The following is a 16,169-nucleotide window of genomic DNA, read 5'->3' as shown; positions in this document are numbered from 1 at the left end:
AACATTAGAGATATACCGTTTTATCACTGTACAAGCAAAATGGTCCAGCCGATAAATTCAACAGTAGGTGTAGGTTCTTTTATAAGACAGGGTGTGTTCGAAATAAATGTTTTTCTTGGAACACAATTGAACTTGATGTTTGTACGTCCAAGTGATTATGTAAAATAATTTCGAAAATCAGCAGTTAGTTCTTTGATAAGGCAGGGGCGCATTTGAAATGAATGTTTCTATTTAGAATTGAACAATAATACTTGATTTTTCATTTTAAATTTCAAGAAATTATAATAATTTTATAAAATCAGCAACAGGTTCCCTAAGGTAGAGCGCAATTGAAGCATGATACTTGACTTTTGCATTTTAAACTATAACTGACGCCATTATTTAAAGATAATTTAAAAACTCAACAATAGATTCTCTACAGTGCAATGTACACTGCAATGTATTGTGGATTAAGTCACTGCGTGGAGGCATGTGAGCCTTCCTCTCGGTACACTATGGGGGAGAGGGTCTCTGACAAGAGCAGGCAATCAATCGATTTGACTTAAAATAGGTTAATTCATCGATTTGGATGACAATAAAAGTTTTGAAGGATAGTATATTTGTTGACTCTCATTCAACCCCGGACAACGCCGGGTTTCCCTGCTAGTTGACAAAAACAATGAATGCATATAGTTGTAATCAGACTCATCGACATTCTCCTGCGGGAGCGGCTTAGGCTACTAGCAATAAACCAATCCCTTTTTTTCCAAAGAAGGTAATATCTGGAATGATTCCCTCATGAAATCGATCAGAACAATTTTCTTATTAAATTATAAGTAGCGAGTGCTTCATAACGATATTCTGTAATACTGTTTAACAGGTAAGGATATATTGAATAATAAAATGTACGATATAAAAAAAGCGAATAAATCGATTGATAATTGATTACCTGAAACCAATCGATAGTGCAGCAGTTGATCAAAGACGGGTACATTCGCAGTCGGTTTCTGAAGGCATCGCCGATTGGGCTAAAAGCCAACACGATATGAAGGTTACAGCTGACGCGTTCTATGAATTTGTTGTACATGCTGTGTGGAGTTACGTCTCCTTGTTGCTTGTCATGGCGGATCACAGGCTGCATCTTTCAAGAAGAAAAATGTTTTTATTTTTTAAACAATTTTGTAAAAACGGTCATTTAAGCTTTTTTACTTCAGTGCAGTGTTCACAAATATACAGGGGTTCACAACTAACAGACGAAGTAAAATTATTTCTTCTATTAGGTTGGTGCAAAAATAATGTTTGTTTTTTTTTGCCATAAAGTTGAACGTCAAAAAAGGACATTATTTTTGCCCTGTTAAAGAACAGTCACCTGTTCTTGTAAGTGAGTAAATATGAGATAGGATAGCCGAGGATTTGAACTTGCGAAACTATATTTGGAATTTAGAATTCCGATCAAAAGTTAAAATAAATAATACAGAATGTTATTGAAAATGGAATGTAGAATTACCATTGTTTAGTTCACATAAAATAGTTAGATATCTGTTTATTGAAAAAGGAATGTAATGATGTAAGTATGTTTCTGTTAAAGAAATGAAATTAAAATAAGGAATTTAAAAACGGACAATGGAAAATGTTTATAAAATGGGTTAATCAAAAATTAGGTTAGAGAGCCGGCTTTGTGGAAACGTGAGGCGTGTCAGGCCACGTGTCTGATATGCACGTGTTGGTCATGCAAAGACGTCATGAGTTTTCAATATAGTTGGAGCTTGGGAGAAGAGAGGAGTCAGAGACAGAGCTGACATGGAACCTTGGAAGCGAAGGGAAGAAAGAAGAATCATGTAAAGACTTGAAATCCTTGATGCAAAGCCATTGACCGATCGAAATGGAATAAACGAAGAACTTCATCTTTTTGTATCTGCATCTTCGTGTCATGTTATTCAACAGAAAAGGTATTTGTGAATTTATATTATAAGAACTTTGTGAAAATCATCATCTCAAAAATAGGTAAAGAAATATATGTGTCAATGTTATAGAAACACTCCCATTCACAGAGCTGTCAAACGTATAAATGTCAAACGCACTATCTCTCGGTCTATCTATCTATATATCATACATCTCCTCTCATTGTGTATTACATGCCGTCGGTTCTCCTGTACCCTGTCTCTTTATATATAAGACCTGCCTCTATCTTACAACAAGAACACCTATTACATAACATGCTACTCTTACTAATATGAACAACAACACATATATAACATCAGTCCTCTTCTAATAAGAACTATGCAACAGCACCAACCTAATTGTAAACTCCCCAGATATCCTAGAACTCCTCATTTTTTTCTGGATGCTTCTTACTCTGCCGTAACGACTCAAATAAACATATGCACGGACTAGGAGTCTACACACGTCACACCCTCCTCTTGACTAGGGAGCAAATTCTAGAATAAAACGATCACAACATCAACTTTGCAACACGGGGTTTGTAACTCATATTTCCTTTACTGTTCATCTTCGACCCATGACTGTATTCTTCTTGACTAAGTTTCCGACAGTACAGATGCAGCACTCTCTTTACATAATAGCGCACAAATACATGTATTTGATTTTAAATGCCCGCCATAGAAATTGGCTTGGTTTTTCGAGCTACACAAATGGAGCAGTAAGCAACACGTATAAGTTCCGATCTGCCTCCTAGAGGGCGAAGATAAGGAAGCCTCACTTCTTGATCTTTCTTAAGTGCCTAAATACCCATATCCCACTTAGAAACGTTAATAATCTTGTTATATTTGTAGATATCACCATAAACTTTAGAGTTTAAACAGACGAACCGTTGCTAAGAACGACTAGATACTGTGAGAAAATATAAAATACTCAGGAAACCTTGTAGATTCATCGAAATTAGAGGTGAAAATATTTTTGTTTAATTTTCACAGGAAAGCATTGATTTTCAGGATTTCAAATTTAAGAAATAATTTTATGTACAAAAAATTATGATCAAATTTGGGATTAAATGCGAATGTGAAGATGTTTCGTTTTCTTATTCTGTGATATTATCTAGCACAAAATACTTCCCTGCGTAAATACGGATGGCTCCCTCGATCACAAAAACTTATTTTTGCAGCGTTCTAACTGGCTGACTGTTCGATGAATACCTGAATACGATTGTTGAACATTTAACGATCATGGCGTCTTCAAGTACTATATTTAGTAATAAAAATATCTTTAATTTTTTAAATTGTTTTACAGAAAAGAACTAACCATAACGCAAACCATATTCATTATTATCTACTAACTTGCAGTCATCAATATGCAACAGTATTTGTATTACTATTTAATGTGTACGTGTGCATTGCAAACGCATCAAAATATGTCGTGCAGAATTGTCGATACTTCTGACACGAGCCATTCATAGCACTGAACAGTTGTATTTTGTTAACGCTGAGATAACTATACAGATACGAATTGGGAATATTAAGATCAAGTGAATGTGGAGCTTGTTCAGTTTCACACCTCGTATAGACAATCATTAAGCGTTTCTTTCATTTTATTAAACAGCAATAAAACAAGGGCATTCATGTGGGAAACATTTTTTTTATTCACGTTCATCCCAAACATGGCATATCGCCACATGGATGTAACGGGTTACTATTTGAGACCATGCCCAGGAAAGATGAATAAGGTGTTACTTTGCGTTACAGTTAAACTTCTGCATATCAGTACAGTCAAGCAAGTAGGTAGCAGGAAAAGAATTCCAAAGTATGTTCGAGGGAAGACACTATTAGAATAGAATGTTTTCTGGCAGGGACCTCAACAGTGAAGAGGTGTGGTTTTGTTGCTAAACGCGTTTATCGGGGGTATGTACGTCGAGAAGGCACAAATGGAATGAACTCATAAAAGCACATTCAATTAAAATATTTGTAAAAAAAAATGGCACACAGATGACACACTGCAGTGATGGGACAAGGGGTTGAAGCTTAGTTAACCAAGTGGGATCTATTAGATTAAAAATTCTTTTTTATCCTATTTAGGAGGAAAAGACTAGCAGTAGATGCCCCAGCCCAGATGCAGCAACAATACTCTACGCATGGGCGAATGGTGACTTTGTAGAGGATACTCTCAATTGTGAGTAGTTTTCTAACACAATAGAAAGAACTCACCTTCCTTGCAGCAGCATTCATTTCCTTAATGTATTTGTTCCAGCAACAATACTCTACGCATGGGGGAATGGTGACTTTGTAGAGGATACTCTCAAGTGTGAGTAGTTTTCTAACACAATAGAAAGAACTCACCTTCCTTGCAGCAGCATTCATTTCCTTAATGTATTTGTTCCAGTTCATATTGCCCGTGAATGTTAAGCAGAAGAGTTTGAAGGAAAAATTCTCAAGTAGGGTGTTATTTGTCTTGTATATCAGTGGTTGCGAAAGTTCATTGTAATTGTTAAAATAAGCAGCTTTGTCTTACGAGCATTAAATGTTAGCATTCATTTTTAGTTCCATTCATAACGGTCTGGAGGTCATTTTCTAACGATTCTACCATTCTTAGATTTGTATACATCTGTTCTTCCTTCGTGCATGATACGAGCCTTGTATCATCAGCAAATATATCCATCTCGGACACAATATTATGAGGAAGGTCGTTATTAAACATCAGGAAGAATAGTGGTTACAAGGATCGACTTCTGAGGCACTCCCGCTTTAATATTATGCTGTTTTGATGTACGTCCATCAATAATAACCTGGATGGTTCTATTGTCTGAGAAGAATCTAATTATATTTAGTATTCGACCAGTTATACCATATAGTTTGATTTTCATTAGCAGCACTTCATGCCAGACTTTGTCAAAAGCCTTGGATATATATATATATATATATATATATATATATATATATATATATATATATATATATATATATATATACATACAGTGATGATCATATTTATTGGCACGGTAAAATAAAAGTTAAATTTTGTCTAATAAATTCTAAAAAAGGGATTAAATTAAAGAAAATAACAAAGTATATTATGTATTTTTAACTGGCCTTTCCGATGCAGCAATCGGATTTTAGAAAAAATATATAACAAAGGAACAACAAACATAATTGCAAAAAACCCTTGTTCAAAATTATTGGCACGATTTATTTAATTAGCAATTGTATAGCCTTTGGCCTTGATTACCTTCCTCAGTCGCTTTTCATAGTTTACAACCAAGTTGTTGCACTCTTCAGTAGTAATTTTAGCCCACTCTTCCTGACAATAATCCTCCAATTGAATAAGATTCTTAGGTTTCCTTTGCATTACCCTCAATTTTAATGTTCTCCATAAATTTTCGATTGGATTAAGGTCTGGGCTTTGTGATGGCCACTCCAAAACATTAATATGATTGTCCTCAAGCCATTTCTTAGTCAGTTTAGCCGAATGCTTTGGGTCATTATCTTGCATGAACCACCAATGACGACCAAGTGAGAGCTCTTTAGCAGAGTCTTTCAGGTTTTCATCCAATATTTTAACATAATCTTCCTTTTTTATGCTACCTGTGACCTTAACAAGTCGCCCTGGTCCAGAGGCAGCAAAGGATCCCCAAAACATCAAACTGCCTCCACCGTGCTTCACTGTGGGTATGGTGTTCTTAGGCAGGAAAGCTTCGCCAGATTTTCTGTAAATATAAGACACTTTATTATGGCCAAATAACTCTATTTTCGTTTCGTCAGTCCATAGAACACGTTTCCAGAATGCAACATCTTTATCAATATGACGTTTTGCAAAGGCTAGCCTTGCTTTCAGGTGCATAGGCTTCAATAAGGGAGTCTTTCTCGGACGACATGCTTTTAAACCAGCTCTCTTCAAAACTCTACCAACTGTATGTCGAGATACATTCACTCCAGAGGTGCTCTGTTCATCAACAATCTCCCCAACAGAGATCCTTGGGTTTTGTTTTACTTGTCGAACAATTTTCCGTTCATCTCTTGGGGAAAGAATCCTTTTTCTCCCTCTACCCTCTAAACTCATAACGTGGCCTTGCGATTAGAACTTGTTTATTATGGCTCTAACAGTGGATTTGGGAAGGTTTAGCTTCTTTGAAATCTTATCATAGCCCTCCCCATTGGTATGGCATGCTACAACAAGCTTCCTGACGTCTTCGCTGTGTTCCTTAGTTTTAAACATGGCGATTGAAAATTATAATTTAGTCACTTATAATAGTTTAAATAAATCGCTATCTAAAAATTATCTGAAAAAAATTATTCACTGAATTAGCGTTAAACAAGCATAATATGGCTATAAAAAAGTTCAGAAAGCACGTAAACCGGAAATTGATTGATATTATACTGATACTAAAAGAAAAACAAAGCCGTGCCAATAATTTTGAACAAGGGTTTTTTGCAATTATGTTTGTTGTTCCTTTGTTATTTATTTTTTCTAAAATCCGATTGCTGCATCGGAAAGGCCAGTTAAAAATACATAATATACTTTGTTATTTTCTTTAATTTAATCCCTTTTTTAGAATTTATTAGACAAAATTTAACTTTTATTTTACCGGCCAATAAATATGATCATCACTGTATATATATATATATATATATATATATATATATATATATATATATATATATATATATATATATATAGTTAATGGCTACAGTCCTGGCTTCGCCTGCCTTATCCAATGCATGGTATATGCGTTCAGAGATAACCGTTAAATTATCTGCCTAAATTCATACTGTTTGTCAGAGAGATCAGCTTTTGTGACGTGGTGAACTACTGCTTGATTAACAAAGGTCTCACAGATTTTAGCAAGGAGAAGATGAGACTTAAGTTTATTTGTACCAAATATGGTTAGTCTACAAGTTGTATTTGGGAATTATATAAATGATTCAATGTGCATAGGGGTCACCTTGTATTAAATATTGAAACAGTGATGGGACGATTGAATTATTTTTCTTAATTCCGATATATTTATCAATTCTGTTCAAAATTCCAGATTAGATACAATTACCGATTTCGATTCCAAATTCGCCTACTGGCCTGAAAGATATGAATTTATTTTATAGCTGGGTAATGGAGAATTCTCATCTACTTTTAAATTTAAATTTCTTTTCTTTTTTTTTTTTTTAATTGACAAACTTCTTAATGATAGACGCGGTGTGAAGTTTTCATCTATACTTTTACTGGTGCCATTTTTAACTGCGCCATTTATAACTGTGATATTTTTACTATGCTATTTTAACTGTGCCATTTATTTTGTGCTATTTTGCGGGACTATTTTCCGGTGCCATTTCTTCCTAAATTTGTTTTTATGATCTATAATTTTTAGTTTTATTGATAGTTTTAAAAAGTTTAATATTTAAAAAGTTAAATATTTATAATTTTATCATTATTATTAACAATAGAAAATTAAGTTTTAAACAAAATAAATTAATGAATCGTTTTATGAAATCGGAAATTGGCTCAACGTGTAGAACTTTTATTTTCCACCTTCTGTCTTTCCTTCTCTCTCCCTCCCCTTCTTTACCCCCTCCCCTTTCTTGGTGTATCTTGTGCTGCTACTGCTTGTTATATCACGTGTTGAATGCGTGCCTTTCGATTGATAAAAGGAGATGTGTGCGCCATTTTGTTGGAAGTTTTGAACACGAGAAAGAAGTCGGCTCGCTATCCCGCGTCAAGTGAAAAGACGTTAAAAACCAGTGGTTTGGTTTCTTTTTCTTCAATCGGGATTCATCAAGGAATACGACAGAATTAGTCAGAAAAAAACTATTTAAAAAATCAGTTGTAAACGAAATTACAACGACCTCTTCACCGATGAAGAAAAAAACTATTTTAAGGCCTAGAATTGTGAGGTGTTAGAATTCACGTCAAAAGGAACCAAGAAATCTTCTATAGAAATACATTACACCATAGAAGATTTGGATTATTTTCTTGGATTACAGAACCAAGAGGATTGACATTTTCTCGAATGAGAACATTTAAGTTAATGGCGTAAGGGAGGTAATTTACATACACCCTCTTTTAAAAAGATTAAGTGTTGATGTGTTTTATTTAAGTTCTTTGACACGCAGTAAGTCCTGATTACACCTATATTCTTACCTCTACTATCCCTTACAATATTGTTAATGGAGTTCTTTGAGAACCGCCAAAGGGACTAATTTGGCAGAGACTGTTATTTGTGAACATAAAACTGACTATATCTTTCTTTGCCTATTTACCTTTCCATTTATTAAAAAAAATGTTTTTCGTAGTATTCTTTCGGTTTCCCTCCCCCTTCTTGTTCTGCAATAGGATAACCTTTATTGGACGTCATGATAAAATTCCCGTTAAACGTTCTGATTTTTTCCTCTTCCCAATTCTGATTAATCGTCCTAATACTATATAGATTCAAGCATACAAATGCAGATCATATGTAACAGAGCCGCTGACGCTGGAAGCAGCATAAAGGTATGCAAATGACCAAGTCGGGTGCGCAAAGTGACGTCACAGCAGAGATAAAAAGACGCCGACATGATAAAAGAAGCGCGGATTCAAACGCGTTCAAGACTTAAGGGATTCGAGACACCAGAAAGCGGAAAAAGACATGTTCGAGACACGAGAGAGAAAGCGAGAAAGAACGTGTTCGAGACACGAATGTTCGAAGAAGTGGGATTGAGACGTGTTCGAGACGTATAGCCAAAAAATGAGAAATTGACTGTTAAAATATTTAGAAAAAATGTGCTGTTGGAAATACTAGGTAGGAAGGCTTCTGTTAAAAAAGAAAATGAATCGAATTTTTTTTCTTTTCTTCTGTTTCCTTGTGACAGAGTCTACAACGTGCTAGGTCCATTAAAAGGTAACGAGACCGTTAAAAAGGTGCACAATATTACACATAAATATAATGCTGGTAATTCCTCATTTCTGTTCAATAGATAATATTCCTTACTTTTTCAATGATTTCCAATTTTTGTTCGTTGTCAAAAAGGTTGGGAATGTCTCCAACATTAAGCAACATGTTAATGTCTTCCAAAAAACTTTCTTCCTAAATAAGAAAAGACAAAAAAGAAATAATCATTGTATTATTCCAATAAATATATTTGTAAATCAAAACTGACATTCTTTTACAAATACATTTCTGTGCGTATTCAAAAACTGTTGATATGCCGTCACGCATGTTTATATTCATACTATTTATGTAGACAAATGAATACACGAAAAATATACGACAACTTTTTCCTGCTGATTTTGTATTTGTGCATTCCTCGGTAAGAACGCCTTAGGCGATTTACAATAAACAAACCTCTTCTCAAAAGGAGAAGCAAAACCTGGGAGGATGGACCTCCTAAAACTGCACAGGACCAATCACATAACGCAGTCAAGAGGAAAGGACAATTTCAAGAATAGCTTAGATTGTTAGTTTTGATGTCTCGCTAGGAGCATGCTGGTGAATTAGTATTATTAGTGTTTTTTGGATGGTCCATCAAAACAGTGAATCCAACAAGTGCCGGAAAATCGGTGTATCAGCTGCACCTATTAACACCGATTGCTTCTATGCAATATGTCGAACACACGTCAAAACTTTATCTTTTTTCAAAATTATGCACGTGTAAAATTTTGTTGAGCCTTTATGAAAACGATGAAATAGTGAAGTACCCGGATGTTAAAACTCACAAGGACGAGTAAGAACTAATTTTCTTTAATTGGAAATACATCATTTTACGTCAATGGAGTATCGGGTAGCATGGGACATTAAACATTAAACATAATTAAACATAATAGATTCAGTTGTGCTTGAACCCATGACTAGTTTGCTAAGTTTTACTTACTTTTAGTTGATGGTCTCCAAAGAAGAAGACAATAGGGGAGTCATCGAGGCCGGCTTTGCGCATGATTTTCATGAGGTCCTCTTTCCAATCAGACAAAGAGTAATTTTTAGTCATTTCGATCTGAGTCAGTTCAAATGTTGCCATAAAAGCAGCTAACCGAGTTACGCTTTGTCGCCCACTGCCGCCTATACCTGAAAAACATGTCAACGGTAGACGATAAGGTCGAAGAGTACATTGGCTAAGTGTGCATTGTTCTTATAAATAAGCAAAGACAGCCACGACGGAACTTTTTAATTGAAACATGGTGGAGTTTCAGAATTTTGAAATGATTGAGGTTTTGGATTATTCTGACTACTAATTTCATATTGGTTATTACAGGGTGGTCGCTAGAAAAGTGGAAAATTTGTCAAACAATGATTTATTTTTACAAAGAATAACTGTTACAAGGGTTTTCAAAAACAAATGTCATATTATACTCATAGATACTCAAAATGTTGTCCATGCATTTCACTGCAACGTCTTAACCTAGAAATTCAAGCTCGTGTGGCGTTTCGAAGGGTAACTTGTGGGATATTATTCCAAGCTCTTACCAAGCACATTTTCAAGTCATAAATAGAGTGTATGTCACGTCAACAGTTCTGCGTATCTGTTAATAACAAGCTCCAGGTACAGTAATCCATGATATTTAAGTCTGGACTTTTGAGGATCACTCTTTCGATGCAGTGAAATCAGGAGTAGATTGCCAAAGAAGCTGAATTGAATCCCTTGCTGTGTGAGCCTTGGCACCATTCTGATGCCATGTCCATGTTTGGTTGTCCATTGCATTTCATATATCGCTAAACATCTGTGGACACATTTCCTCACAATAAACTTGCTGGTTTAGTGTTTTTTTTCTTCCTGCCTACAGGATTCTGATAATATCCTTGAAGAAATCGAGGCTTCGGTTTGCCATACCATGAAACAGCAGCATAAAAAAACAGATGGCTGCATATTGTCATATTCCACGAGCAGATCTTCCTCAGGTATGTCAGTTTTTACATGCACTTCTTGGTAAATGCGATCATTTTGTCTGTTCAAAGGCCGCCGCAAGGAGAATCTTGCTTCGTCCGAAAACCATACTCTTCTCCAAGCAAACTCTGTTTCAAAACGAGCAATCAGAGCAAGCGAATTGTTTTCACGCATTTCCTGGTGTCGCTCGGTGAGGAGTTTACATTTTATTCAACAGTAGCATTTCAGTTCACTTTCTTTAAGAATTTCAAACACTGATGTTTTCGATATATATATATATATATATATATATATATATATATATATATATATATATATATATATATATATATAGGCGCGGATTTATTTATTTATTTATTTATTTATTGTTTTTCTTAACTTATTGTGCTGAACACGGGAATCTTATGTAATGAAGAGTGCACTTTATTTTAATATTTCTATCTCTACTATTATATAAAAGTCACTTTGTGTGAGAGAAAGAGGGAGTTTCTCATAGGTTCCGAAACAGTTTGAGCCTATCTTTTGCACATTTCGCACAAAAGTAACTTATATGTATGGCAGTGTTTTAGATATGTTTTGTACAGAAAATCATCCGATATGTATCGAAAATCGAAAAAATCTGATCTTAAAAATAGTCTCTTTTCTCTTATAGATAAAATAAATTTACAGCGAAATATTTTATGTTACATCGGTGTAACCTTAACCGGTGTAACGTAAAATATTTCCCTGTAAAAATTGTTCTTTTTTATTCATGAGAGAAGTAAGACTATTTTTAAGATCGTCAAGCCCAAATATCAACTGATGTGATATTGTGAACAAATAAACGGAAATTGATGAATAACATTATTGTTATTTTTTTTTTTATTTATTTATTTATTTATTGCGAATTAGTCCACCGGGCAAATTATTCCTGGTGATATATAATAATTAATAGAAGATTTGTTCTATAATAATACATACGCAATATATAAATTAAAATACCATGTGTGAGCGTATTGTACGCCGAGCATCCAGCAAATTTTAATATAAAAGTACAAAGCGTATTTTAAATATAAAGAATTCTTAAGACTTAAAGGTAATCTTCCGATTTAACTTTTTGAGAAATTTTATTGATTTGTATTTTTTACTTTTATAATTTTACTTAATTTTAACAAATCAATAATGATTTTTTCAAATCTAATTCTGATTATGAGTGATGAGTTTAATGTTTTCAAGCAATAATTAAGCATCTTTGCTTTTTTTCATTTATTACGATTATTGCTAAAAGATGTTCATTGAATATTTACATTAAATCCCTTTAATTTAATTGATAAAGCATTAACAAATAGTTTGTAATTTGATGCACTTAACATGAAACATATTGTTTATGCTTTTTTTTTCATTTTTCTAATGAAAATTGAATTCATTCGTAAAAAATATGAATTCTAAAACTAAATAAACTTTGAACCAACTGTAAAAGCTCAACTGTAAAAAAAGTGCGGTGTTTTATTTTAAATAACTAAAATGTTTGCATATAAAATGTTAACACATTATTTTTACGATAGGTGATGTTGTACTATTTATTTGAACTAATGGTCCTTAATAAACCATTTTTTGACATAATCAGTTTAAAAAAGATTATTTTTATAGGAATTTAACATTAGATTTTAAAGTTGTAAACACCTCCCCACACACATATATGTAAAATAAAGAATGTTTCTGAACAAGTTTAAAATTGGTCCTTACATAACCAAAATATATATATATATATATATATATATATATATATATATATACTAGCTGTACCCGGCCACGCGTTGCTGTGGCTCAGTTTGTTAAAATGGAACACATGTGAAAGTAGAGAAAAGTTTGATTCTTTTTTTCAAGAGAATGTACAAATTATTTATTTTTTTAACAGATGTTAAGAAAATAAACAGAAAAATACTTCCATCATTAATTATGCAAAAAAATAAATAAAATGTTGATTTAGTGTTTCAATATGCTTATAAATTACGATAAAACTTGCTGAGTATGCACTGTTTTACGGTTGTTGTAAAAATGGAACGGAAACTTAAATTTCGCTTCATTTTAATCTTTCTTAATTTTTTAATTGTGCCCCCCCAAACGAATATAATCAAAACAGTAACATTCAACAATTGTACTTTATGTATATAAAACACAAAATGGGTGTTTGTATACATACAAATAAATGTTATCAAAGGCAAGATAAGTTACTTTTCTACCAAACTGGATATATTTTTCGTGTTTTTATTCAATGTAACATGTTTATTCAGCTCGAAAACCATACAGTGTTTACCGATGTATTGGAACATTCAAGATGGCGTCTGATTCTCTCTTTAACACGGTAAGTGTGGAAAAGATGTCATAAATAAAAAACCGGATAAAATACTGTTAAAAACTCGCTCAATATATGTTACCGTGAGATAGGTTGACATATATTCGGCGGGTTTTTAATAGTATTTTGTATAGTTTTTTATTTATAACACCCTTTTCCATACTTACGGTGTTAAAGAGGGTGTGAGACGCCATCTTGAATTTTCGAATACATCGGTAAACACTGTATGTTTTTCGAGCTGAATAAATATGTTACATTGAATAAAAATACAAAAAATATATCCAGTTTGGCAGAAAAGTAACTTATCTTGCCTTTGATAACATTTATTTGTTATATATTTGTTTTTTGACAACTTTTTCGAATCTATGTCTACAGTAATACAAACCTGTGTACAGTAATACAAACCCCTTCGGGGAGATTGGAATGCCCCCACCCACCTAAAATGTACTTGGAAAAATCGATTTTATAGTGAGGTTTAAGAATGGTAAGTCGAAAAAAAGGTGAAAAACAAAACAAATAATCAATAAATAATTGTTACCAAAGGCAATAAATGCTACTTTTTTTTTACTTACATGAATGAGTTTATTTTATGTTTTAAAGTATTTTCAAGCAATCTAATGCGGGTGTCTCTGGGTGCCAAATACCTCCAGATTTTCTAGAATTTCCCGCTAGATTGTAAACGAAATCTCCAGATCTAGCAGGAAAACCGCTAAATTGTAACACTGGTCACGTGACAGGAAGCGGTAATAAATAATTGCTCCTAAAAAAAAAAATCGCCTCTCGGTAAAAAGAAATCCACCTATTTATCATAGAAAAATTAAGTATAATGTTATAATTAAGAAGGAATATATGAAAACACACATGGATTATATTATACCAAAACGTGGAAGCCATCCGTCCAGTGGTTTTTTAGACAATTAACTCCGAACGAACCAACATTTACATTTTTATATATATATATATATATATATATATATATATATATATATATATATATATATATATATATATATATATATATGGTTATGTAAGGGCCAATTTAAAACTTGTCCAGAAACATTCTTCATTCTTTATTTTAGATTGTGAAATTAAAAATAAAAAATGAATATGCCAGCTGACTGGTTTCAAAGTTCGCTCAATAGAGCTAAAATCGAGCTTGATTACGTTTAAAAAAAAAGGGGGTGAACAATGAATTGGAGATGAAAAAGCGGAGGAAAAAAGGGGAAAACAAATTATTAAATAGAAGCCAGATTAAGCCCTAAAAGATTCTCTTTTTGTTTGCAAAGAGGTCTCAGAGTCTTAATGTATATGGTTTCTAGAATTTTTAGATAGTAGAGAGAGTGCGACTTACTAAGAATGAAAACAAAAGTCTGCACTAAAATTCGAAGCACAACAATGATTATTTATAGGGTGCTCTCCTATAGCTGAACCATGGGTATTGTTCAAAACGTCCGAAGGTAGGTAGTTTACATTTCGAATTTTGGATGGAACATGTTGTTTTACTCTATTATCTAATCTTTGAGACGTTCGCCCGACGTAGCGCACACCGCAGCTACATCTGAATAAATAAATAATGAAATTATTAGGGTGGAAGAACGTCTTTACAAATTGAAGATAAAATGGGTTTACAAGAAAAAACAGCACGGGTATTTGATGCAAAGTAACATTGTTGTACGACAAAAGCTCTATGGATAAGGGCGTGGACGAGATTATATTTTTGTTTGGTGGGGCAAAAAGAGTACCAACGTGTTAGAGACCAGTGAACGTAGGTTTACGGTAGATAGAATCAAGAAAAATGAAGGTGTTTTATAAACCCAGTACACCTAGAAAAGGAAGGGAAGAATTAATTTCCTTCTCTATGGTAAATTTAAGACTTATTAAGGGATGCGAAGAAGGCATCCGCTTCCGTTTCATTGTTGAACAGACAAAAAGTATCGTCAACATAACGAAAATAAATATCTGGTTTTTGAAAAACAGATAAAAGACCTTTTTCATGGAAACCTACGAAAATGTTTGCCAGAGTCGGTCCCAGAGGAGAACTCATGAAAAAACCATCTATCTGCCTGTACATAATGTTATTAAAACTGAATTCGGCCGACATAGTGTCGAATTCCATGTTCCACAAAAATTTGTTCATGAATAGAAGTTGGGAGCTGACTGCGATAAAGGGCATCGGCACATATATCAATAGTCTCTGAGAGTGGAATGCAGGTAAAAACCTTTCAATATCGAAAGAACATATAAATTTGTCAGTCTGTGCGTGATTCTGCATAAATTTAGCAAAAGAAAAAGAACCTTTAATACAGAAAGAACTATATTGTTTCAAAACTGGTTCTAAAATATTAGTAAGCTATTTGGCTACTTTGTGTTGGGAGGAACCTATCGTGGATAATATTGCTTGTGGGTTTTAGGTAAACCAGAGAGACGGGCACGTAGACAACCAATCGGTCTGATTAAGTCAGAAATGGAGTAAGGAAGAGCTCCACTCTTCACCCATTTAACCAGACGTCTTTGGAATCTAGATTCAATAGATACAATGAATAAATAAATAGATAATTGAATAAATGTCAATAATTTATGCAACTTTTCAGAAGAGCAAGAATCGCTTCCGAAAGAAAACCTCGAACACAAATACATAAAACTTTACACATATTTTACATAGAAATTAGTTCCTATTGTGATTTACAGTAATTTGCAACGTGGTGAGCATTGTTTTTTAACTCCTCCCGGGAAAAACGATGGGGTATTCTTACCAACGAGTAGACAATGACCTTTCGGCTGTTTCAAAACACGATTGATTCTGGAAATATGTTCAATGGCCAATCGAAACAAAACCAAATCCATTGGGGCTTTGCTCATTGTGTTATATTCTTCCAGATATTTTTCGATCGTCTGTAAAGAAAAGGAAAGAAGAAAATGAATGCTAGAAACTATATTTAAAATTAACAGTGACATTTATTTATTTAATGCATTAAACTTTATTATTTATTTGAGTCACCATTTAATTTTATTAACTAATTGAGTTACCTTTAAATTGGATTATTGATTGGGCGGTCATCATT

General features: G+C 33.5%; 1 protein-coding gene across 1 annotated transcript in view; it reads right to left on the bottom strand.

The window, feature by feature from the left end:
* The window catches only part of LOC145244699 (dynein axonemal heavy chain 3-like), a 382,877-nt gene that overhangs the window by 126,099 nt on the left and 240,609 nt on the right, over positions 1 to 16,169 (bottom strand). Inside the window, exons 47-50 of the mRNA XM_080107154.1 lie at positions 15,861 to 15,999; positions 9,765 to 9,955; positions 8,885 to 8,980; positions 929 to 1,120 (exon numbers count right to left, since the gene is read on the bottom strand). Of these exons, the coding sequence (XP_079963280.1) occupies positions 929 to 1,120; positions 8,885 to 8,980; positions 9,765 to 9,955; positions 15,861 to 15,999 (618 nt within the window). The remainder of the gene's footprint in view (positions 1 to 928; positions 1,121 to 8,884; positions 8,981 to 9,764; positions 9,956 to 15,860; positions 16,000 to 16,169) is intronic.

This window comes from Euprymna scolopes, chromosome 1, assembly GCF_053919585.1.
Source record: "Euprymna scolopes isolate OS-2025 chromosome 1, ASM5391958v1, whole genome shotgun sequence".
NCBI lineage: Eukaryota > Metazoa > Mollusca > Cephalopoda > Sepiida > Sepiolidae > Euprymna > Euprymna scolopes.
This window is presented reverse-complemented; position numbering and strand designations above follow the sequence as displayed.